Source organism: Protopterus annectens, chromosome 2.part0 (genome assembly GCF_019279795.1).
Source record: "Protopterus annectens isolate FY-2018-M chromosome 2.part0, PAN1.0, whole genome shotgun sequence".
Taxonomy (NCBI): domain Eukaryota; kingdom Metazoa; phylum Chordata; order Ceratodontiformes; family Protopteridae; genus Protopterus; species Protopterus annectens.
In genome coordinates this window covers 1,559,216,659-1,559,243,395 of record NC_056728.1, presented here as the reverse complement: position 1 = coordinate 1,559,243,395, position 26,737 = coordinate 1,559,216,659, and the positions used below count along the sequence as shown (strand labels likewise).

The window sequence follows — 26,737 nt, the reverse complement described above, 5'->3', positions numbered from 1 at the left end:
TTATGTCATAGTGGACACATAACTAACACCAAAACCATATACAGAAAAAAAAGGAAGAGAATCCAAAAGAAAAAGGAATCAAACCTTCAATGGATCTAAATCATGCATGTATGCAACAGAAATAAGTCTCAACATTACAGATCCACCGTGCAAGACAGTCCAACAGAACTGATCGGCACCAAATGTGCAGAAGTATGCGTAAGCCGACACAAAAACAACATGATCCCTCAAGAGTAAGAGGCACAACAGAACACAAAACACCCTCACAGACAGAGAAAAAATATATATATTGGCCTTAGTGAGAACATTCAAACAGGAGCACAGCCATCATTGAGAAAACTTGCACAGTGTACCATGAGATAAGTACATCAGAATAGATGTTTGTATTACAACTGTGTAAATGAGCAAGTTATCTGAAAGGTGCCAAAATATGATAGTAGAAATGCAGTTTGCGAAAGGGAACATGTTCACAAATATATTGCATAAACCCTTCCCACAACAGCATTTTCACTTACAGAATTAGGCCTGTCATAAAGTAGAGCTTTTCCTTACACATTACAAAATAATTCAAAATTAAATTACAAGAATATTACACAGCTCATAAAAATGTATATGAGAATTAGAAGAATGGTTATACTGATTTCCCCTTACTAATAAGAAAATGAATGGAATGGAAACCCCAAGAGTTATATTACTAGTAGATCTAATCACTACTAGTGATTCAATCACTATATATATATATGTGTGTGTGTGTGTGTGTGTGTGTGTGTGTGTGTGTGTGTGTGTGTGTGTGTGTATATATATATATATATATATATATATATATATATGGGTCTATCTGAGTTCACCGACATTTTAAAATATCGAAAACGGATTAACCGACACGAGAATGTCGAAAGTCACGTCACCGACGCCAGAAGATCGACGAGGCAGAAGACCGACGGAGGAAGACACCGACGCTGAGAAGCTGCGATGGGGAAAGGATATGTAAGTCTGCGGTAGTGACGGACGATAGGGTGCGAGTAAGGTAAGTGTGCGATGCTGGTGTTTAGTAGGGGTAGGGGTGGGGTAAGTGAGTTAGGGTTAGAGCCGGGTTAGGTGAGTGTGCGAGTAAGGTAAGTGTGCGATGTTGGTGTTTTGTAGGGTTAGGGGGTGATAAGTGAGTTAGGGTTAGGGCGCGAGTAAGGTAAGTGTGCGATGTTGGTGTTTTGTAGGGGTAGGGGTGGGATAAGTGAGTTAGGGTTAGGGCGCGGGTTAGGTGAGTGTGCGATAGTGACGGACCTTAGGGTAAGGGTTTGGGTCAGGGTTGTGGATAGTTGTGTATGCATGGGTTAGTGTTTGTTTGTAAGGATTTTGGTGTGCTTGTGTTGTGTGTGTGAGTGTTGGATAGGGGATGTGTTTTGTTTGTTGGTATGTTGTGTCGGGTGTATGCGATGTCGTGTTTGTGAACTGTCGATCTTCTGGCGTCGGTTAAATGAGTTTCGTTGTTTTGGTGTCGGTTAATTCGTTTTCGGTATTTTCAAATGTCGATGAACTCAGATAGATCCATATATATATATATATATATATATATATATATATATACATATATATGGGTCTACTTTGGTCGAAAATGCATTTGGTCGAAAGTCAGTTTCCCCAGCACACTTCACTGAAAGCTCACTTCATTGAAAACTCTTTTACTGAAACTCATTTCATCGAAAGTTATACATGGCCTTTTCTCCACTGTAGTGTGACCCTGGAGTTAGAATATTAAGAACGGGGGGTGCGAGGGTGTAGCCCCCACCTATGTTAAACATTTTAAAATATAGACGTATGCATCTAAATTAAATAAATAACTCTTTCCAAAAGACAACCTATAACTAAACTATGTGGGGGGGGGCTATGCCCCTCCACATCCCCCAATGTGATGGGCTGTGCCCCCTACACCCCCCTTACTTTATATTCTAACTCCAGGATCACACTACACAGGGAAATGGCTATATATAACTTTTGACTAAATGAGTTTTGACCAAATGAATTTTCAGTGAAGTGAGCTTTCAGTCGAGTGTGCTTAGTGAAGTCAGTTTCGACCAAATGTGTTTTCAACCAAAGTAGACCCAAATTTATATACATATATATAGATAGATAAAGACATTTTCAGTAACATATTTAAAGAAAAATATGAAAAGTAAAGTTAACCTGGAGACAATATGAGATATCTGAGTGATATCTAAATGACACAATTGTACAGAAACATCACTCTTGTTGGAATATTAGGACAGCATATTTCAATGAAATGAAAAAACATATATCTTTAATAATTTGTTTGATGTTTAAATACAAGAAGGATGTATGATGAATCAACTAAACATGTAAAAATAAAACCAATCATTGCTTGATTGTAGTTGTTGCATGTCTGCTAGTATTGGTTGGTATATGATCTGTTTTCTGTTTCTTTTTCTTCATGTCAGTCCTTATATTCTTTTCTGAAGTTCTTTTCAGGAAAGGGGATGACCAATCCCTATCTTCAGACATAGGTATAGGGTTGTTATTCTTAGCAAAAACAGAAGCTTCTTCTAAGGTATTAAAAATTCTCACACCATTTGATAAATGTATTTTAATTTTTGCTGGAAAAATAATTTGAGACTTAAAACTATTCAGTCTAAGGGATTTCACAAGAGGCAGGCAACTTTTTCTAAGATCCATTGCTTTTGATAAGTAATCATTATCAAATCTTATTGAGTGTTGTTTATATTTCAACTGTTTTTTTGCCATGTAGTTTTAAGTATCAGTTATCAATAAAAAGCAAACATTTTATAATTATGGATCTTGGAGGTAAAAATGAGGAAGATAAAATAGGCTTACCCATAGCTCTGTGAGCTCTTCCAATACCATAAGAAAAACCTTCTTGGAGATTCAGTATTTTTGGAATCTATTTATTCAAAAAAAAAATGAAATCCTCACACTCAGTTTTTTCAGGAAGACCAAAACTCCTCAGGTTACATCTCCTTTATTTGTTCTCTAAATCATCTATTTTGTTAAAAAGCCATGTATTTTGTTTTAGCAAAAAAATCATTCTGGGATTCTTCTTTTAGGCCGTCATCTATATCACTCAAGGCATTCTCCATATCAGATATTTTTGACTGATGCTGTTAAGACTTCAATTTATTTGAAACAGTTTTTTTTTAGGGTTTCTAAGTTTTCCTGAAATCCATCCCTTTTAAAGGAGAGCTCTTGAAGAGTAGATGTCACTAATTGTATATCCTTCTTTAAAGAAGTGTCAGCATGAGAGTATTTGGAGTTGCTCATTTTCATTCAAATAGTCTCCAATTAAAAGTAACAGGAACATTGTTAAAAAACTTTATAAAAATCAGAAGTTGAAAACACTGAACTATTATTAATAACAATGAAATATAACATCTTAATAAAAATAAAAAATGTTTCAGTTTTTAAACCTAATACTGCAGAGCTCAAAATGTTGCTGTCTTCAGTTAGCCATCTTGGCTCCAACCTCTCCAACATGTCATATAATTTTGATCAGCTGATAAAATCATTCAAGTATCTTCCATTCCTTACATGCTGCATGAAATATTAAATGTATCTATGTTCCATTTTAAAAGATAAAACATCATTCAGTTTCTCTCCTACAATTACATAGATGTTATGTAAATACTGCATTTTTGCATTTAAGACAAAAAAACCTGTAAATAGAGATTATACTGATTCCATGGTAAAGTAAACAGTAAAACATCTCCATTTATATCTTTATGTACATCAATAATTAGTAAAGGCTTAATGTAATAAAATTCAATACAACTGACATGTAAGTCACATTGCTAAGGGACCAGTATAATAAAATGACTGTTCCAGTATAATAGAATTTCTTCATTTAATAATGAATATCTTTAATTTGCATTATTTGTTGTTCTAAATTTGTTTGGTGCAATAAACAAGTATTTTCAGATCTACCTTTAAAGTAATTTTGAACTGTCCATAATTTCAAATATGAATGTATTCCATGAATATTTTTGCATAAAACTCATTCAATGGATTTTTAATCTTCTTAATTCAGAAAAAAAGACAAAAAAGCAACTTTCCCTTCTATAGGCTACAATATGCTGAAATAATTTTATTCCGTGGCCTGAAATTAATATTAGATACACATACAAAGAAAAGACAACTCACTGAAAAACAGAAAAATAAGTGATAAAATATAATATGCCTCAGAAGACTGCAGTCCAGTCATGGTAGGATATTCTCATCTTTTGACAAGGATCACAGGTTAAGTTATTCCACAAAATATAAGCTAATCAGCAGTTTTATTGCGTGAATGGAAAAAATGGCTTGCCTTCCAAGCAACCTTTTATTTTGTCAGACTTATGTATAGATTAAGTGAATTATCTTTTCCTAGAGTTGTTTCCAAATCTGATCAAATGCTTTTCTTTGCTGGATAATGCCCACAGGCAAATGAACAGAGATGAGTCAAGCCAGTCCTTTTGTATGTATTCTCTTATATTCCATTGCAACATAGTTTAAAAGTCCTTATATTTTTCAAATGTGTCCAAAATAGTATGGCCACATTCTTTTTGCTCTCTCTTTCCAAACCTTTCACTAAATTTCATCTGGAGAAAAGATTCAGCAATGCTGCTGCATCTGTATGTTTTTAAACTGTGACAGTTCTGCTTCAAACAATTTTTTAAGTAATAAATACTCAGAGTTCTTCTACAGCAATCATTTAATGTCTAAATTCTGAATTTCAGCAACTTGTTGCATTGCTTTTGCTTTCATTTTGTATGGGTGGTATTCATAGTCATTGACTGAATGTCTTACTGGTATCTGGTCTGCCCATGAATGCGCCTAGCTAGGTGACAGTTCATAGATACCACTTATGTTACTGTGCGACTGCCATGAATAAATGTAAGCAAATTAACTTTAATGAGATGTAAATGAAAAATCATGTAAAGTGGCATATGCTAATAACATGTTCTTTCTCCTATTTGTGATTCAGTCAAATTTTCAAATGTTCATGCCATATACAAATCCATTGCAAAAATCAAGCTGCACTTATTATAGCTACTTTGCAATTTGTGTAGATGCTTGCTGACAAAAGTCTCACATAATCATCAGCTGCACAACACCTGCCATCCTCAGAAAATGTTATGTGACACAACCCTCGAAATGATATACATATGTACAGTCCATCCAAGTAAAGTTGTGCTGCATAAATACACTCGCAATAGTGCAGAAAACTTGTTCACACATCCATCCTTTCATCAGCCCTTACCACATCCTTGTGATCATAATACTGTCAGCGACACTCAGGAATCTCCCAGTAAAGGCACAAAACATCCTTGCAACTTCAGTACTTCAGATTATAATCACTACGTTTCTACCATGTCTGCACAATCACTAAAAGATACCAAAGCATATTTTTCCTAGTGGTCAGTAATCAGTTCCACTGCTGCTCTAATGATTTCCCATTTACAAATGAAGCTTATTCACCAAAGTCATTGTAATATGCTCATCATATGAATAAAATAAACATTTCTTCAAGTGAACTCAATAATCTTACCTCATTTTGATCTGTTTCATAAAAATTTTCCATATTTCTGTTATTTTACTTACTTTACAAAGTCCGCAATTTCTGAAATAATTTGCCACATAACTCCAGTTATCACAAGTTAATATGGGTTTCATTAAACCCAGCCTTGTAAGTTCAGGGTTTTGTATGCGAATGAGGCCCTTTTATGTATATCTCTTTGAATCATAGTAATATGTCAATGTGTAAACACCTTATCCATGTGATAGGTGTCCCCTTAACACTTATCCTCAAGTACTTTATGCTTTTGTCTTAAGTAAGTGTGTTTATCAATATGTCTGTGTGTTCCTGTAGTCAGCATGAATAATATCCACTGGCTACATTTGTATGTCCACATAGTGCCGCTCTTTGTGGATTACCACTATGCTCAGCCAAAACCCAGTATTGTGAATATCACCCTATATATGTTATCTTTATGTACAAGCAGATTAGTGACGGGAGTCTCCATCTGAGAAAGATTGGAACATAGAGCGTTATAACTGTCTCTCTGATCGTAACATAGAGCACTGTAACTGTCTTTCTGATCGTAACATAGAGCGTTATAACTGTCTCTCTGATCATAACCATGTTATTAGGTGTTGAAGACATGGATGCCAGGAAATTTACCTCAAGAGGGAAGAAACTGTGCTCTTTTATTAAATCCCAAAAAATGGCACAAATGCATGTAGGAAGAATAACTATAAAGCCTGCTGTCAGTAAAATGCTGGACATCCAGTGGATTAGTGGGATGAATGTATTGTTCTAACTACCCTGTATTACATCAAATCAAATCTGTGCATACGGGTAGGTATGGGGAATAATTGCTTTTCCCAATAAAATATAACTTTGAATTGCTGCTAAATAGTCATGGAAGCCAGTAACTTGCCAGTCATGTGGTCTGCTTTCAAAAGGGTTTACTGATATGGACAAGCTACAGCAGATGAGACAAAAGTGAATTCTTTACAATGTCTAGGAAAATGCTGTAACTGCTGTAGCTCACATCACAAATCACTGCTTATATTAGACTCTTTAACAGTTGTTTGAATTTGCTGTTATTCCAGCTTAAATGTGTTTTATTTGGCTGCCTTATCTGTCTGTGAGGAATTTTACAAGATTCAGTTTTGCAACTTATTCCTTTCAGGTACAGTGTAAACATTTGCTAATACTTTCTATGGTAGGAAACGTTATGCTTCCTTTCATAAAATAGCTATACATTACACAGAGAGTTATAGATGAAGGGCACCAAACAAATGAATATTGCATTTTAAAACTGTACACATTATTTAATAAAGAAAAATATATAAGCATTGAGGGTGTCCTTCTGGGATGCAGCCTAATTGTCTGTTATTAAGCTCCTTAGGGACATCTGTGGAAGAGTGAATACAATGACCCATCCTAGATGCAGACATGAAAATGTGACAGATCTAATTAAAAGACATCAAGCATATATTCATCTCCTACCTGTCATTGCTGCAGGTAGCATTTGAACTTGCATACAGATATGAACACCTTCAATATATGTGGAAATGCCCTAATTATTTTATTAATCTGTAAGCATTTCCCTTCCACAGTGGTGCCAAAGCTCAAGCGAACCAGTAACTCATTATTAATGGTTTCAGAGCTGGTCACACATGATGTATTCATGTGTTTGCTGACAACTTGATCTCAAAATACTACACAGATCAGGATTTATGCATTAAACATGTTAGTTTAATATCAGAAATAAGCTATAATTACATTTGTATATAAAAATGAATGTGACAGACACATTTTGGTCAGAACAAATAAAGTGAAATTGTTTTCAACATAGCATTATTTGCACTTATGGCATAATATCTGAAAACTATTAAGCATAGAGTGCATTTTTTTTTGTTGCAAATACACTGTAAATATGGGGCAGTATGCATATATATCTGCAAAGTCATTATACACAGATTAAAAGCATAACTGATAGAGTCAGTTATTGCTTTAAAGTACTTCATAGCTCAGTGCTAATATGTCTGTTTCTTAAGTATTGGGATGCAGGCATGAACCCAGGCACCCTGATGAAACACTACTCTTTGTCAGTAATGAAACAGATAGCTGTTAATGTTGGTTGTTTTACAGAAACAAAATAATATACTTTTAAAGTAATAGTAGTAAACTTGCCTAGCTTGGCTTTATATGACAGCTGCAGCCCTTCTTGAATTAATTTAAAGAAATGGTTAAATTGGCAGCCTAGAGTCAAAACTGCAACTGTTGTCACATATATAAGGCTACATCTGGAGACAGACCGAGGTTCTTAGTGGTCCTGATGATGATGTTGCAGGCTTCACAGCATAACCGCCCCCTACAACAGTCCAGACAATGTTTTTTTCTGTGACATCATTTAGCTCCTGTTCTGCCATCCACTACCTCTATTCCAGGAAGAAAGTGAACATGGGAGGGTCTCAGCAGGATGCTTGTCTATGTATGGATCTCAGCATTTTTCTTCCACCTTGGATCCTTCCCCTGCAAAGTCAGGACGTAAGGCTAAGTGGAAAGGTAAGCATTTAAACTGTCCTGCAGAGTCTTCCTCAGTGGACATGGATGATGACCAGGAGGAATCTTAATCTCTCTCTTACCACCTAATGATTTTGGTACTCAATAGGTTTAAAGCAAAATGGTTCTTGAGCACTCTATCTGAGTATCAGCCCAACTTTGTTGAGGCCTTCTAGTCTCCCAGATCACCTTCTTAGGTGGATCTACTAGATAAAGAAATAGTTTAGCTGGTGATACAAAATACTTGAAAAAAAACAAACATGGTACCTCTTATTCAGAAAGGGCTAGACAAGATCCTCCAAGACCGTCCAAGCTGATCACAGAGCTCAGTTGTGGGCTACATAATTGTACTGGCTGCTCTCAAAAAGGCCCCTGAGCTAAATCCAAGGCTGCCCTCCTCCCAAATAAGGACTTCAGAGCTCTGGACCGATGGAAGAAGCATGATGTTTCATCCTCCACTTTGTCTTCACAGTCATGAAGCTACATGAGTCACACTTTAAGGTTCCAGGGGGAGCAGATTGATGAATAACTTCATACTTGGGAGGGGATTCCAGACCTGGAGCTTAAGGCAATATTACAGTCCCAAATGGCAGTCTTAGGATGTGTAACTAACCAGTCTGTAAGCTTTGCCAGCAACAGAATGGATGCTTCAGTTGGGTGAAAGGCACATATCAAATATTAATTATTCTGTATGACTATGCCTCACTGAGTTATCTAAAAACACCAAGACCAAATTCATGAAAACCACATTTGAGTGAATCTTCCTTCACAGATGTATTTAAAAGCCAAAATACAAAAAGAGAAGACCGATGGCAATATGGTATTGAATGCTAGGGGAAGATGACAGGTTTCTCATGTACATTCTCCTGAATGCAGCAGAGTTTACGAAAACAACTGTTTCAGTTCTCCTGATGAAGTAACGCAGGAGGCACTGACAAGTATTACAGGAAACATTTTAACTTCCAAAACAGCCTTTTTTTCAGAGATGTTTTTCAACAGAGCAATCATATGCACCGCGGCCTCTCTTCTGGAAAACAACAGTCTGCTTCTTGAGCCTGTGCTTTACTGCTCCAGTCCTGAAGCGGTTGGTCTCATTTATCTCACCACCTGTCAATAATGTAGTCCATCATATAAACATGTGTTCAGGGACAGAGTAATTAGTGCCTAGTCCACTGCATTCCATTCCTGACCAACCCAAAGCTGCAGTCTCCACCCCTCACAGATGTCTCATCCTAACAAAAAGCTGTGGTTAAGAAATATGCCTTTGGGTCATCAAAAAGGGACATCAAACAAATCATACCACACCAGAAAGGGTAGGGCTTTTACTCAAGTTTCTTTTTTTTATACCAAACAAGACTAAACCAAAATATTTCCATAAGCCATTTTGCTTTGTTATGGTGCAGTCTATCCTTCCTTGTCTGTCTGAAAGAGACTGCATGTAGTCTCTGAATCTACAGGATGCATATGTGTGCATAATAAAGACTGCCAAGGAGTCTATAAATTTCCTTAACATCTGGATAGGGTTCAGTCATTTTTAGTTCAAAGCAGTCATAAATGTGTTCAACAAAGGCACATCGGTATTTGTAGTACCTGTTAGGCTATTATGTTTCAGGGTTGTTCTTCTGTCTTGATGATTGGCTCCTAGCAGTCCCAAATTAGGGCAACTGATCATATCATAAGATTATCTTCTTAGGCTTTTTTTTTTAATTTTTAAATTCTATGAATAATAATGAACTTGTCAAAATTACAACTCATGTCCACAAAGTTGATCTCTGTCATAGGCTATGCTCTTATCACACTGACTTGTGCATGTTTCTGTTTGGAAAAGATTATATAATATAAGTTAGCTGCCTTTAGAATCTGTACAGCAATATTGTCCCTTCAGCTCTATGTCTTCAAATGGTGGGACAGTATGACATCCACAGTTGTGATGGTGAAAGGTTCATCATTGGACCCTAAAAGTTCAGTAAGATCAGTTAGTTGACAGAGAGCCTGGATCTGCAGTGGTAGTTGTCACCATTTCTACCTTCCTTCCTTTTGCCTTTGACCTGAAGGACACCTTCTTTGATAAGGGCTAACTACATATTCTTTGGAGTTGTGCAATGTCTTTGTGAGCTTCAGAGGTCTGCAGAGGAGTCCTTAAGTGAGAAGAATTATTGATAAAGGGTTTAGTACAATATACCATAGAAACATTTTACTTCATTTTATTTTCTTTCTTTCTTTGTTTGCTTGCACTTGTTTTCTAAGAAATTCTATTTGGGCATTAGAACCCTTTTGCAGTGGTGGCCCAGTGAGAAAAGCTCCATTAGTAGTTTATAATATATATATATATATATATATATATATATATATATATATATATATATATATATGTGTGTGTGTGTGTGTGTGTGTGTGTGTGTGTGTATATATATATATATATATATATATATATGGGTCCTCTTCAGTAGATCGAACGTTTATAAGTTTGAACCACATATGGCCGAGACCATATGTTCGAATTTGTAAAAATCCGATTTGACTGAATGGAGATCTCTGTACAGAGCGGAAAGGGAAGATTTCCCATTTCCGCAATGTAGTGCAATCTCGGAGTTGGTATATTTAAGTAAGGGGGATGTGGGGGTGCATGGGGGCATAGCCCCCCTGCTATAGATGTTTAGTTTTGTGTTTTTTTGGTTTTATGTGGTTTTACGTCAGTGTTCGAACTTTTACAAGTTCGACCATATGGTCTTGGCCATATGTGGTTCGAACTAGTAAATGTTTGATCTACTGAAGTAGATATATATATATATATATATATATATATATATATATATATATATATACACACACATGTGTATGTATAAGCAGACCAAGCAATGTAGTCAAACTGAAAGCATAATAAATGAACCTTAGATGCATTTTAATATGTTGTAGGTGTGATACATTGGTACAATGCAATGGATTATAGTATGCATGAAACTGCAAAATAATGTGATACATTATTTAAAGTATTAAATTAAAGAGAGTGAGACAGTGCAGCACTAGGAGATGATCAGATATTGACGATCTGAAAGGAATACACTCAAGAAGAATAGCTGAATAGTAACAGTCAGTTGTAGTTGAGAAGTAGTTTAGCTGTGAAACAAGTTAGTTGAAGATTTAATACAGGAAATCTGTAAGTTTACCAAATTGTAGTGAGCAGTAAAGTTAGTCAGTAGTAAAATCATAGTTCGGAGAAACAAGAGGTGAAAAATGAAGGTGTCAAGCAAGTCCTGCATCTTTTTCTCTGACAGGTGATGGAGATGAAACTGTCAGTGCTAATATATCATTTTGATATGTTTGAAAATTTTGTTTACAATTTATCAAAGATAAATTTTCATTTGTTCAGGTCTTATGCCATTAATATTTTTAGTTTTCACAGGTGCAGAAATGTTAACTCCATTAGTACAGAACCTAGTGATGTGCCCCCTTTCTCACTCATAAAGTATATGAGTGAACCTTTTTGTTTGCTAATAGCAGTTTTTTGCAAATTTTCTGAAAACTAAAAGATGACAGATGTCATTTTCTTTTATAACTGTACACAGAGAGCAGATGCTTCAAGCTAGCAGGTGTGCCTGGCCCCTGCAAAACATGTTTTAAATATGTATCAGTGATTTTTGAAGTTTGCTGTTACTTGTGTTCAGTATTTTTGGAACAACTCAAAAAACCCTATAGATACTAACAGTTTGCCAACTGACAATCTCAATACAAAAACATTAGGACCAAACTATGACTCAACCACCAGCTTGAACTGCTCCATACTTCACCTGCTTCTTTCACTAGTTAATTCCATACCCTACTGCCCCCAGTGGACAAAAGGTTACCCCAACCACATGTACTTACATGAAGTAAAGCCAACAAATGCCAGCAATTTCTGTTGTTAAGATTATGGTAAGAAAAAAAACTGATAACCAGAGTAGCCAAAAGGTGCTTCATTCATACTGCATTTATACATTAATACAAATTAACCTGTACCTTACAGAATGCAGAGGCAGTAATTTTATTCTTTCATTATACAATTACTCACATTTTTGTTCTTCTGAGATTCCCATTCTCATCTCTTGAACTTCTGATAAAGAGCTCACAGTATATCACCATGGAGCGTCCCAATTGGTCATAGAAGACCACAACATTTATCAAAACGAAGTCACAGAATCTCATATTAGAGAGTCATATGTTAGTACTAATCTGTTCACCTCTGTGAACCATTTTAAGCCTAGCCAAGCTTCCTAACCTGAAGATGAGAATCAAACTCTGTACCTTGTGTCCATTAGGTAAGCAATTTAACCATTATGCCAACCCCCAACCATTGTGAAACCTCATATAAGAGTCAGACCTCATAGTCCTTATATTAAAGACTTCACTTTTTTAAGTACCATGAGAGAAATGATGAATCTGAAATGTATATTTGAATGAATACACTGGTGGGACAGAAGGGACCTTGTGAAAATAAGTGATGTTTAAGGGAGAAGAAGCATACAAATTATATTAAATAGTCAGCACAGAATAAGGTCAAACTGCAACAGACCAGAAGGCTGTACTAGTATGTTCTGGCTTCATAATGAACATCATGTTTAGCAGCAGTCCTGTTTTTCCATTTACAATCACTCAATCAAGCAACATTCAATCAGGCTGTACCTGTAAAGCCGGGCTCATATTCAGTGCTGTGCAGTTGGGCTACGCCAGAAATGTAAAGGCACCCTGGAAGTGAACTGGTTTATTCCAAACATAACAGATGTAATGGTGCAGGAATTGCAAACAAACAATGAAGACATGTTGAGTGATGGTTATTTGCATATGCATAGAGCCATGGTGAATGTAGCAGATCCAGGGATGTAATTGTTCCACTGTACCCATCACTCATTAGGCCCATCACTGAGTATAATGCCCATTTCTCTACCTGTCCAATCATTTGTCACAACTGGAACAACTCCAATGGTTTCTTACTAAAAAAATCAAGGGTTTAATTCATAAATCCTATGCAGACCATATCAAACCCTTGCCCCTGTACTCAGTAGGTTTCTGAGAGGCAACCTGTGACTTGTGTGTAGAACTTCAACAGACTCTGCTCTGTCATACCCATTGCACATTTACAAGTCCAGTGGTATCATAAACACCCATTCAAAGGATTCCAATATATTTTGCAAAATAAATAGAATGTGTTGGAGGGACAGGTTTGTATCATAGAGAAAACTGCTCTTTGGAACTATCTTCCCCCTCACATAAAGTAGAGTACTTTTCTTACAATATTCAAATATAATTTGGACAAGTGGATGGATAACCATAAATTCACCCTCCCAGTTTAGCACCCCTGTCCCTCATAAATAGGGGAAACGTAAATTTCCCAACATTATCTTTGTTTGACTCAAGTTTGGTTTATTTGTATACAAACTATATGGGCTAAAACTACCTGGAAATATAAGGCTAGGTTTATTAAGATACTCACAGATCAATAGCCTAGTAAGTACCTATGAATCTATAAAGGCCCTCAAATACCTTATACAAAGGCACTAGGACACCTGCATGATGTAATACATTTTATTGGCCCAACATAGGGTTTGCAATAAACGTACGTTAGTCCAATACAAGGCTTTGCATCACCAGTGCTCTAGCGTCTTTGTGTTTTCTATTAGTGGAGCAACATGGCATTTCTTATTTTTTTTCTTCTTCAAATACCTTAAAGACATTAGTTATGTTCAGGAGGAAACCCCTGAAATTACGGACTCATTTGATTATCTATATATGGTTAAGCAAGAGGCAGCTGAGACTGGCTCTCTGTGGGATTTCTACTGAAATAATAGTTTAATGAGCATTTGTTTACTTTATACCAATCCTATTATTTTAAGGCCTGTGTGATACAGGATGTCTTTATTGTCTTTGTCAACCCTCACTTATACAAATTAAGGTCACTCAGTTCATTCCACTATTTTTGCTTGAGGTCATATATATATATATATATATATATATATATATATATATATATATATATATATATATATATATATATATATATATATATATATATATATATATATATATACAAGCTTGATAGCCTTGTGTCATGCTTTTACCGTATTTAATTTCATACACCAGAAATGTACTTTAGGAGTAGTACAATTAAATCCTTGTGCTCTAAACATATCATCTGCTATAATCTAGTCATTTCACCTTCTAATTTGATGCCTCAGAGTACTAGATTTCTAAACAGTAGAAATGAAATCCTAAGCTAGTTTTAGTTTGTGACCAGTCATTCACTTAACCTTGCTCTAGGCAATTCATTCTGACACTGTCTGATCACTAGAAGTTTCCTTCATTATAATGAGCACATCTTGAGGCCCTCTGAGAAAAAAAAATCACACTGTTTGCTGGACAGTGAATAAAAAATAAAACAAAGTACAACTGTAAATATAACCAGACTTCTTCATCTCACACAGTTTGCTTTGATTTCTTTTTCATCTGTTTATCAAAAATAATTCAAGAGTTAAAATTATTATGTTTGGAGCCAGGGGTTATTATCATCACTTTTATTATTTTTGCTTTTGTCTGCAAGTAAGAAATCCAGAGTTATTACAGAGACAGATTTCTTAGAAAAACTTTGTGCCCAGCTCTAGCTACATCAAACACAGAGACACGTATCAGAACAAATGTCTACTAAGAGCCACAAAACTAAATATACATCATCTTACATGCCTTGATATTTTTGTAATGTTTTCTGAATAGCTTGTTTAGAAAATATGGGTTTTGGGTCAGCTAAACGTCAGAAGTGTATCCAGCATTAATAGATGCCTAGAGAGCCATCAAGGATACTGAAGTAGCTGCCCATGTAGGCCCCACGTCCTTTCTGATGGCAGACGAAGAAGCCTAAGGGATAACCTGGCACAGTATTACCACCAGAAAGACTCCCGTGCCTTGTTTATCTTTTTGTTATCATGCTTGTTGACCAGCTATGTATGCTAGTCCTCAAAAGGCATTCATCAGCCATCACCTGGACTATAAAGTGTCTCCTATTGTCCATACCTGGTCTACATTATGAATCTACCACTTATAAACCCCATCTTCACTTATTCACCTTCCATTTCAGATCCACATTATCCTATTTCTATTTTGTTATTGACTGCTGTCATAAACAGCCTCATTTTCACAAATTTTTCATTACGGTTACAATTATACAGCAAACTAATTTATGTAAAGCTTCAATACAATTGTTTCCAGCACACGCATACACAGCTAAACACTCACATGTGCACACATACACATATCTTGCACAATGACATCCTTGTCCTGAACAAGTCTTCTCAAGTGCATTTAGGACTTCACATACAGAGTTGCTAGCGATAACTCTGTTGTACTGACACACCTGACTACTACTCTCTAGCTTTGGTTGTGAGCCAAGCCATCTCCTTTACCTTTTATTACTCTTCTGCAAACTCCGGAATGGATAACAGGTACACGTTTTGTCTTCTTGCTATTATTACTATTATTATTGATATTATTGTTCCTGAGTAAACAGGACTATCATTATTTTTCCTGAATAGGAATGTTTAAACCCCCTCGCATTATTCTGGTAAAGCATTTAGAAAATGCATGTTTCTAAAATGGTAAAGTACAATACAAACATCTGGCTTAGCAACACTCTACAGTACTGTAAATAATCATTTCTGATAATCATTTCAGCAGTACTTACAATTCATTTTCCAATGCGCACTCTTCCCTTCAGCAGTTTAGCCTCTGAGAGAACCTCACTGGCTGCCCTTGACAGTATCGTTGAGTTCCTGCTGGGCTTTGAACAGTGACCAGGTAAGCCTACTGTGGGTGTCTATATCTACACATGCTATAGGACTAACATGCTGTTCATTTGAATGTGTGGAATAAATTCAATCATCTTATGTCAAACGCCTGGTCTGCTATCCTCTTTAAATGGAAAACTGTTCAGTCATTTACCTCTGGAAATGCTCAAGGTCATCTATTTTTCCTCTGTCTGGTCAGACACTAATTGTGGACAATGTGTTTCACTATCCATTATCCTGCCAAGATCTGGGTCAGACTGCTAGACAGCCATTGCTTCCCTTGTGCTGTCTTGCTCCTCCAGTGGTTCCCAGAATTCCATTATCTACAAATCATCTCACTGTTGAATACTTCTTAAGTGATCTGTATGCCTTCAACATGTTGAGTGCCTCATATCAGTAGTGCACATTAAAAGCCCACTCCTGGACAAAATTTGGCCTAGTTGCCATTTGTCCTTGGCTAACAGTTGTACTATGTGAAAGCATCTTAGCTTCCTCATATTCATGGTGAAATTCCATGCAGGACACTTTTCTAGATGCACATGGTGTTACTAAGTCCAATACGGAGTGAGATTTACTGACAAAGAATAAAGACATTGTTAATAAATCAGTTAATTCATACATGGCACTGGGGTAGGAAAAGAGAGAATTATCAATTGCCTGTAGCAGACCTTATTATCAAGGAATATAGCATTCATTACCTTCTTGTATATTTGAACAAAATGTTCAGCTAGGTCTTTGAAGACTGGGTGATTCAGGGCAGATATGAAATTATGTATTGCTACTTTTGCTTTATAAATGTTTTGACTTTTTCTGACAGAAACAAAGGACTACAGTAACTAACAATTTATTCAGCCTAACCATTTCTTACATTGTCCTCAGTAGTGATATCATCTCTCCAAACTTACTGACTCCTTATAAATTGATTCAGGCCATTTTGATTGTGCACACACTGCAGCCATGCACAGTGAAGCCATGAAGATAACCCAAGTCAATATGAATGCCTCTCTGTAATGCAGAAGACATTTTGCGGGAACATTGGTTTTGTGGGTTATGCATTTTCAGCCATTTAACATACAACACAGCTTTTGGCTGCATCTTCAGTTTACTTTGTCAGTGCCAAGCCCTGTACAAAGCTTTGGGCCTGAGACTTTATTTTTACTACCTCAGCTGCCCATTATGTAACATATTCAGCACTTTGGAGCATATCGTAGCTCAAACTTTAACTTTCGAGTCACAATGTAAAGTTACTTGGTGTATGTATAGATGTTCATTCATAGCAGTAAATGCAGGATATGACAAGTTCCAGTTTTAAGTCACCATTTCGTACCTTATTTTGTGTACCTGTAACAGTGCTGGACCATTATTAGCTTTTTTATAACAGCATTTATCATAAGTAATTGTGCAGTGACTGATGGGCCATGCATATCCTCTGTACCCATGCTTATTGCTTCATCATATGTCACTTGCCACATTTTTAATAAACCACATACTTATGGATGGTAATATCTCTCTTATCTGAAATGAGACCTTTGTAATCCCATTGTACCATGGCTGATGTTCAAATGAACTTAAAATCCATTGTCCCATTTTCATATTTAACTCACCCAAAAAGTGTTGGAAAGGGTAGTCTTTGAACAAATAGCCAAATACACATCCATACATAGTCAATGCTCCTCTTTCCTTCTATTAGAGGCTTTTGGGAAAGATGTAAGCCAAGAAAATTTTGCACAGCACTTTTTCTTAACTGAACCATATGCCACTGCTAATCAGAAGAAGAAAAAAATTGCACATTGGATAAACATTAATTCGATTTAGACTCATTCTTGAGATATATGTGTCTGACATTTAGGTGACTGCCAGCATATTCTATGGCAGAAACTGTTTTCTTATTATCCTCTTCTACTACTAGTACCTGCGTAACTTGTGGCATCTTCCAAATCCTGATTCCTCAGATAAGCCCTCTCCATTCTCAGTTTCTCCCATTTTTGTTCTCAGAGGCTTGGAGGTTACCATTTATACAGATAAGTAAGGCATGTTGAAAAATGAGGCCTATGATGGCCATCAGGAATCATCTTAATTCACAAGTAGTTGGCCAAGATCTCTATAACCCATGTAGACAGAGGAGATGAATGCCAGATAGTAATTTCTAGATCCCGAGCCCATGTAGACAGAGGAGATGAATGTCTGATAGTAATTTCTAGAACCCTAGCCCATGTAGACAGACCAGATGAATGTCTGGTAACAATTCCTAGATCCCTAGCCCATGTACACAGAGGACATGAATGCTTGGTAGTCATTTCTAGATCCTTAACTCATGTAGACAGACCAGATGAATGCCTGGTAGCAATTTCTTGATCCCTAGCCCATGTAGACAGACCAGATGAATGTCTGGTAGCAACTCCTAGATCCCTAGCCCATGTACACAGAGGACATGAATGCCTGGTAGTCATTTCTAGATCCTTAACTCATGTAGACAGACCAGATGAATGCCTGGTAGCAATTTCTTGATCCCTAGCCCATGTAGACAGACCAGATGAATGTCTGGTAGCAATTCCTAGATCCCTAGCCCATATACACAGAGGACATGAATGCCTGGTAGTCATTTCTAGATCCTTAACTCATGTAGACAGACTAGATGAATGTCTTGTAGCAATTTCTTGATCCCTAGCCCATGTAGACAGACCAGATGAATGTCTGGTAGCAATTCCTAGATCCCTAGCCCATGTACACAGAGGACATGAATGCCTGGTAGTCATTTCTAGAGCCTTAACTCATGTAGACAGACCAGATGAATGTCTTGTAGCAATTTCTTGATCCCTAGCCCATGTAGACAGACCAGATGAATGTCTGGTAGCAATTCCTAGATCCCTAGCCCATGTACACAGAGGACATGAATGCCTGGTAGTCATTTCTAGATCCTTAACTCATGTAGACAGACCAGATGAATGTCTGGTAGCAATTTCTTGATCCCTAGCCCATGTACACAGATGAGATGAATGGTAGCAATTTCTCGGCAATCTTGAAAGGCAGTACAACTAATACACTGCTTGCAACATTTGTGTTTAGAATATTAATTTATTCTTCTGGTCTGTTTACAGATCTGGCTCAAAATGGTATATTTTATTCACAACAGGGCACAAGCCAAAACTGAATATCCTTTTTGCAAAAATATGGAAACAGATTATCTGTAAAAAAGAATAATGCGATGATACTCAGAGTATAATTAAATGAACAAAAATGTATAGCATATGTAGTAGTTTTAAAAAATATAATGTCAGTTAGTAAAGGAATAGTGATTTGTTACCAATTCAGTGATACATTTTGTTTTAAGAGGCTCCACGATCCCTTATTTTACCCGTTCCCCTAATGACGTCATTATTTTTCCATACAACAGAATTTAACCATTTCGAATATGGGCATGAGTTGAGCATAACTCAAGAGCAGACTCCAAGCCACTGTCAGACGACCCTTCAAAAGCAAGACTTCTACAAGCCTTCCCATGAGTGAGATGAATACATCTTCAGCACTTAATGTTTCCTTCACTGCTGGGTCATCTCGTGCCACAGCTCTTAATCAAGCTCATGACACCTGCAGCACAGATAACTTTTTTCTCTGCTCCAGAAGGCTGGTCCTTCCACAGTCACACTTGTTCCAACCAGATCATGAACAGAAGTAACCCAGCACTCTCTCTTCAAAGTAAAAGACATCAAATTGATTTGTCACTTGTTTTGGCACCAACATGTGTAATTAGCTTAGACTGTATATTATTGACATGTGTGTATTTCTCAGTGACTAATTTAATGTCACTGTCTTGCCAAGCAGAGGAGAAGTAATCATGGAGGGTTTACTTAGGACTTTTTGAAGTTCACTATACCATATCGGATTCCTGAATTTCACTATACTGTACAAACTTCTTGAACCAAAACAATGAACTCTAAATCACTGTAAAGGCGCTGTAATGTCAATGAATCAGTCTGAGCCTGTAAACTGCTGCTGTCTTTGTTATCTTTGATGTATAATTTATCTGTATTTTATATGATTCAGCCACAGTACATTGGCTTCATTGCTATAACTCTGCAGTACTATGTTCCACTGCAGACATTTTTTGGAGATTCCTGTTTTAAAGTGTGTTGGCAATAATGCCAGTGATATGCTTGCTTGCTTCCTATACTAAATTAAGTGGATGCTAGAACTTTTCTTCATCCACCATGTCAGTAAATGACCTTTCCCCAATAAGATTAAAATGTTGCGACAGAATGTCAGTGGTTCACTTAATGAAACATTTTGGTAGAGGTTGCTTTCCAAGCAATGATGTATAACATGGAAGGGACAAATTAGATAATAAACCTGACAAGCATTAAAACATGCATCTTTTCTTATTTATTCTAGATCATCCAAGATAGGATATCTTCACACATACAGAGAAATAAGTTAATGTGGAACGTACTGCCGGGTGGCCTGTATACACTACCACAATATTCAACACATTTAGCAGATTTTCCATTTTATTACTTAAGGCTGGGTAAGTGTTTTATGTTGTTATTTCCATCTTCTCCTTTCAGTGATTATTATCAGTTTCATTTGCATTTTTTTTATCAGCATGTCTGTTCTACATAAAAATCAGTATCGGCGTTAAGCAGGACTTCTACTGAAAAACAGATGCTTTACATGGCTTCCTGAAGTAAACTCTGTTCTTTTCTTCTGCCATTCTTACAACTTGCATAAGAATGTCATGCCTGTTGTTAGAACACTAGGAACTTACCACAAACCCTTATCTTTTATAAATAATCATCACAAAGTTCACTAGACTAAGAGTATAAGTCTGCAAATCATATTTTGTGCATATATTCAGGATCATTTTCTTTACTGCATTACCATAAAGGATCTATAAGTCCATAAGTAATGCACTATGAAATTAAGATTAAGTTATTAAAATCATCGTTGAAAGAAATATGTGGTCAACAATAATGAAACAAAAAGAGAGATAATATTATTTTAAGCTTTCATTTCAAGTGTGGTATTTCCAAGTGCTCTGAATTAATGATATTTTCTGATTAATGACAGAAATGATGGAAATTATTATTCTGAAATGCATTTAAAAAGCAGAGCTACATACAAAGTATGGTGACCTAAGAGGGACATAAAGTATTGTATTCCAAAATACTGCAATGTTATTCTTTTATAATACATTATCTGTACTTTATTGAGAGTTGCTGTGACTATTTTCTTTTGTTTTAGCCCCTTACTTACCAGGAAAAAAATACACATATAAATAACTGATTTTTGAAAATGGGATAAAACTAAATGCTAAAAAATGCAATTATTGTTGCATTTGACAAATAAACCCTTCCAGCTTATAGCAATGACGATTTTGTGAACGGCCTTGGAACATGGGTACATAACTCCATTTCCTATGTTCATCATGCTGCAGCAGAGGTCAGGAAATCCTTATATCTGGCACTGCTGATCACAAAGGAAAGTTTCACTATATCCAATAAGTTCTTACCTCTCCATATCCTGCAGTGATGAGGCCCATTATTGAATGCAGTGCCCCCTTTGTGATGTAGCTTATTAAACATATCAAGTAGTTGGAGTAACCCCAAGGTTCTTGACAAAAAAATCATAGGCCTAAAGGACCTGAGCTGCCAAGTAAGGCTAAAGGCCCTGTTCCTGTATTCAGTGTCCTACAGACTCTTATGAGGTGATCTGTGCATTGTCTTCAGGGCTGATAGAGATCCAGCCGTCCAAAACATTGTATTTCTCCAAAAATTAAACAGTCCAGTGAACAATAAAATAATATTTCTGATCCTGCTTCAGCAAATTAAGAAATTTTGGTGGAGAGAAAGATTTGCAAACAAGAACATCTTCTTCTCTGGAACACATTTCCTCTCCAGATAAAGCAATGTGAAACACTGTCTTCCTTTAAGAAAGAATTTATTATTGGAGGGGTATTCCTAAATTCATCCTGGTATGATTGCCCTATCACTCCTTGAAAAAGGAAGTAATATTTAAGGGTAGGTAGTAGCAAGGCATAAATGACCACATGGACCATTTGCCCAGTACATTATATGAGTCTTTCCTTTAAGTAATGGGATACCAGCCACAATTAAAAAATGAAGCAAATGTGGTCTCTATGAACTGCTGGAAACATGACTTTGCTGATTCTACCAATTCTAGCTGGCCTGGTTATGTAAGGGCAGTACATCTGCCTGCATCTTCAATGGCATGAGTTCGTATAGTAACCCAGGCCCCTGGGGGGCTCACTTGGGTAGGACATAAATGATAAATCTTTTGTCTACATGCTTATCATTCAGAAGATTGCGTGTCTTTAAGGCACATCCCAGTACACACATTATTCACTACAGGACCACATATTTTTCACAATACATAGATATCTGATACCATTGGAAGTTACTGACGTTGTGCAGCCCCTTCATGTCACACCAACCCCCTTTTGGATCTTCATTCCTAGAGCTGTTAGGTTGAGATTTGCACCCCTCCCCCTCAAAAACAGGGATGTGGTTACACAGATATCCTGTAAACAGTTTAAGGATAAGATGGAACAACTAACAAAGCAGTACATGGAAGTTTGCAAAATTACAAATGAGGCTGTAGGGATTATTTGGGATTAATAAATGTTTTTTGATGGTGCATTTATAGACGTACTGAGCATATCTGGAAAGCAAGCAGGAAGAGATGTAGGTTGCATTTTCTAACTATTATAATTGATATAGATCATATCCTTCAGACAAGCAGAAAACTTACATACAGCTAAGCTGCATGTTATAAAACCTTCAGTACTGATATTACCCAATCCTTGACCACAAGCAGATGCACAACAGGAATCTGAAAGCTTATATTTACCTGGATAGCTGATTAAAGACACAAGAGGCCTTGCACATATAAGAGCCATGAAGGGCCCCTCACTGAGAGACTGGGAATGCTATTCTGCAAACACTCATGGTGATCTGTGCCTAAACCAGACTCTTAACGAATTCAGGGGAATCTGCTTCCAAGTCTCTGAGTCTGTCTTTTTTCAGTTGGGGTGGGGTGGATTAAACACTATTTGCCCACAGGTGCAACTTTTAGAGCAGCATGCAACTGGAGTAGAAGTTTCTGACATAATTCATAAGACCATAACTAGCAAATTCCTTGGCCCAGTGGTATCCCAGCAGAATTTTACACTGATCTTCTCCTAGAGCCCAGTATATTGTCACAGAGTATGTACACCAGGGTCAAAAATGCAGTGATTCTACCATTCTGCAGACAGACCTATCTGTCACTAGTTCTTTTACCAATAAAGACTTATTGCCTCCGGTACCTCATAGTACCAATTCGTATCTGTATGCACACAAATCTTTGGGATGTGGTAAAAGGCTGGAACACCTCATGAAACTCAGGAAAACATATTGATAATGTTCAGAGGCCACAGAGAAGGAACACCAACCGTGAAAGGAACCTGAGAGCAAAGTGTTGTGATTCAGTAATTAATTTTTACACATCAGTCTTGCATAGGCTGTTAAAATTACCATAAAAACAAACACTCCCAAGCATTGCTTTATTTCTTTAAACAAAACATCTCAGAACATTTTTTTAACTTTGAGCACCCAAGAGCAGTAATATAATTGGTATTTTAATAATGAACAGTGCTAAACAGTGACCATGATGAGATCATAAGAACTTACAAATTAAAAAAAGTGTGTGTGTGTGTGTGTGTGTGTGTGTGTGTGTGTGTGTGTGTGTGTGTGTGTGTATGTGTGTGTGTGTATATATACCAAGGATATATGTACGTACATGTATGTGTATAGGTATACACACACACACACACACACACACACACACACACACACACACACACACACACACACACACACACACAGAGGTAACATGTATCAACAGATTAATTTTGTATCTAGAAAAAGAATGCAAAAAGTAAAGGATAATATATTGGCATGTATCTTTGACTATATACATGTACATATTTCCTATGCAGTAGCCTGTATTAGATTGCCATACATGCATATATAGCCTATGCAGTAGCCTGTATTAGATTGCATTAGTTATTTTTAAATTACCTTTAAATCTACACTAAGCATTTATGGCTTTTTATACAAGAAAGCAGATTGTTTTGTCTGCACTCATATATATATATATATATATATATATATATATATATATATATATATATATATATATATATAAAATTTAAGTCTTAAATGTTATTAGTTCTCAAACTGTCAGCAACAAGCTTGGGTTCTTCAAAAGTCATCCAAATCTAGATTAATTTGGAAGGCTGTTATTGTCTGACAGCTGATCTTCCTTTTGGGATAGTTCTTGCTGCTGTCCAGATGTTCTTATGGATGCAACTTGAGGAGAATCTGTTTCTATCCCTTGACTACCAAAATTTTCACAGCTTCTATTTTCTTGCAACAGTGTTGGTCATGAAAATTCTAGTTGCTCATCTTCCTAAACATTTATTTGTTTTATACATGAGTGCAGTTCCTCATATACTGCTTTCCATGTTCTGCGTGGAAAGCACAGGACCTTGGTTTACCTACATGCCCAACTACTTCAGCTACATGCTGCAAACATTCCCATAGCATTTTTCTTCTTATTCATTCTCCAGCCTTCCAATCTGTATAGCATTTCTGTCTTTACTAATTTCTATCCTGTAGCTCTTCAATAGAATTTGTCTAAATTGTCAAAAATCTTAATTGCTGACTGTACTGAGGACTATTGTCAGATTTAGCAACATCAGGACTCCCCTGCCTTAAACTTATAGACTTCAAAGCATTAATCACATGTGTTGATATTTTACTGTATTTCAAAACAGTTAGAATAATATCTACAAATATGAGATACAGTAGATCCATTCTTTGAATTGGAACCGTGCTTATTCTGCTCTATAAATGTCCTGGTTGTCAATATGCTACAGTTTCTTCCTTTGGACTGATGTTATGATAGGAATTACAAATGGCTCTGCACTACCTTACCGTTTCTATCTGAGGTTATATTGTGCACACCAATGCATTACACGTCTTGTTGCTTCTTTGTACTATTTCAAGATGACATTGAATCATCTTCAGCAGTTAACTTTCCAGCTGATTGGGAATGACTATTTTGTTAGATTTTAAATGCTAAGACTCACCCCCGGATTTACTAATCTTCCGTGTAAGACTAGATTAGTTTTACAAAGAAGCGCCAGTGTAAGAGTATGATGGCAGTGCACCATGCATATTAATAAGGGCCTCAACTCTACAGCTTACATGCAGCATGGACAAGTGTAGGGGGCGTGTCGGACTGCGGAGCAGTCCAAAAATCCACACCCCTGCAATGAAGAAACGCCGCAATTTCGAGTTACATGAGCGAGTCCGCTCACATGTGTACAATGTAACACTACACTCCCCCATATGTTAAACAACTGACAAAATTAAAAATAAAAAGAATTATATATATTTTTTCTTCTGATATACCTACCCGTATTTGCACGGGTTTGCGCGGGTTTGCCCATTGCTTAGCTAAAGTTAGCAGCTTAAACACCAGAAGAGAATAATAAGAAAAATATATGCAAATTAAGCAAAATAGCAATAGCGTAGTGGTTAGAGCCTTCGCACAAAGAGGAGGCATTCCCGGTTCGAGTCCCACTACTGCACATTCCATTTTCTGTGGGAAATCTGTATACAAAAATATTCCCTGACATTTTTTATGTATAAGTTTTGTAAAAAGCATTGAAATGTTAAATGTAGTAGTGAATGAATTTTATATATATATATATATATATATATATATATATATATATATATATATATATATATAAAGGTGAAATGGTTATGCATTCTGAAGCATGAGTGCCCTATTTTAAGCAATATAAAGCACTGCTAAGCACATTTTACCATTATTGAGCATATTTAAATACAATTGCGCATAGCTGCCACAACATATTTGCACATAGCTGCACACTGCGCTAACCAGTGCAACGTCGGGCAACGTTGGGCAACGTCAAGCAATGTCGGGCAACATCGAGCAACATTGTGCAATGTTGGGCAAAGTCGGGCAAAGTTGAGCAAAGTCAGTTAAACATGCTCACACCTCCTTTACTGTACCTTAATCAGTCAGGTCTGGCCAGCAAAAAAATAAAAAGCAGTGATAGGGCTGAAACTCAGGATACTGTGCACTATAGTCACAATACTTAACCACTAAGCCATGACAGCATTTCACAAACATGCACTTTCAACAGACACATATCTATCAAAGGAATTTTAAACATTGCCAACATCAGCTAAGCAGGTGTGCCTACAGCTGAGTTTTTCCAAAACTGGCCAATCACAAATAAGTGTGGGAAATGAGGCATATTTAAGCTCCACAGGCGGGAATACTTGCTATAACTGGTTGTAGCTTCCTTCTGCAATCAGTATGGCTGGTGTTGGTGAAGGCATTCGAGTTAGAGCGCAACACTGGAGCATCCAGGAGTCCAAAGTAATGGTTTGGCTCTTTGTCCACAATCATGAGGAAAGACTCCTGCGGGGCCAGTACCAGGGTACCCAATATAAAACGGAGGCCTGGAACAGTTTTGCCTGTGATCTCACCAGTGCCACTGGTGTTCTTCGGACTGGTGAGCAGGTCAGGCACCATTATTCTGACCTGAAGCAACGTAGGGAGGATCAACTGGACCAGTGGATCCAGGAATCCCATATGATGCCTAATGCTCCAGTACTGAGTAAGTAGCCATTGTATTAAGTACTTAAGAATTGCTATGCTTGTCTATACTATAGATAGGTATGTCTCAATATCACTGCATTTACTTCACAGCTGCAGGTGTCCGGGCTATGAACCAGCAAGCCCATAAAGA

At 36.8% G+C, this 26,737-nt stretch overlaps 1 protein-coding gene across 1 annotated transcript in view; it reads left to right on the top strand.

Moving 5' to 3' along the window:
- The window catches only part of LOC122792853 (exostosin-1-like), a 1,813,286-nt gene that overhangs the window by 590,675 nt on the left and 1,195,874 nt on the right, over positions 1-26,737 (top strand). The window contains exon 5 of the mRNA XM_044060413.1: positions 20,278-20,410. Coding sequence (XP_043916348.1) covers positions 20,278-20,410 — 133 coding nt within the window. The remainder of the gene's footprint in view (positions 1-20,277; positions 20,411-26,737) is intronic.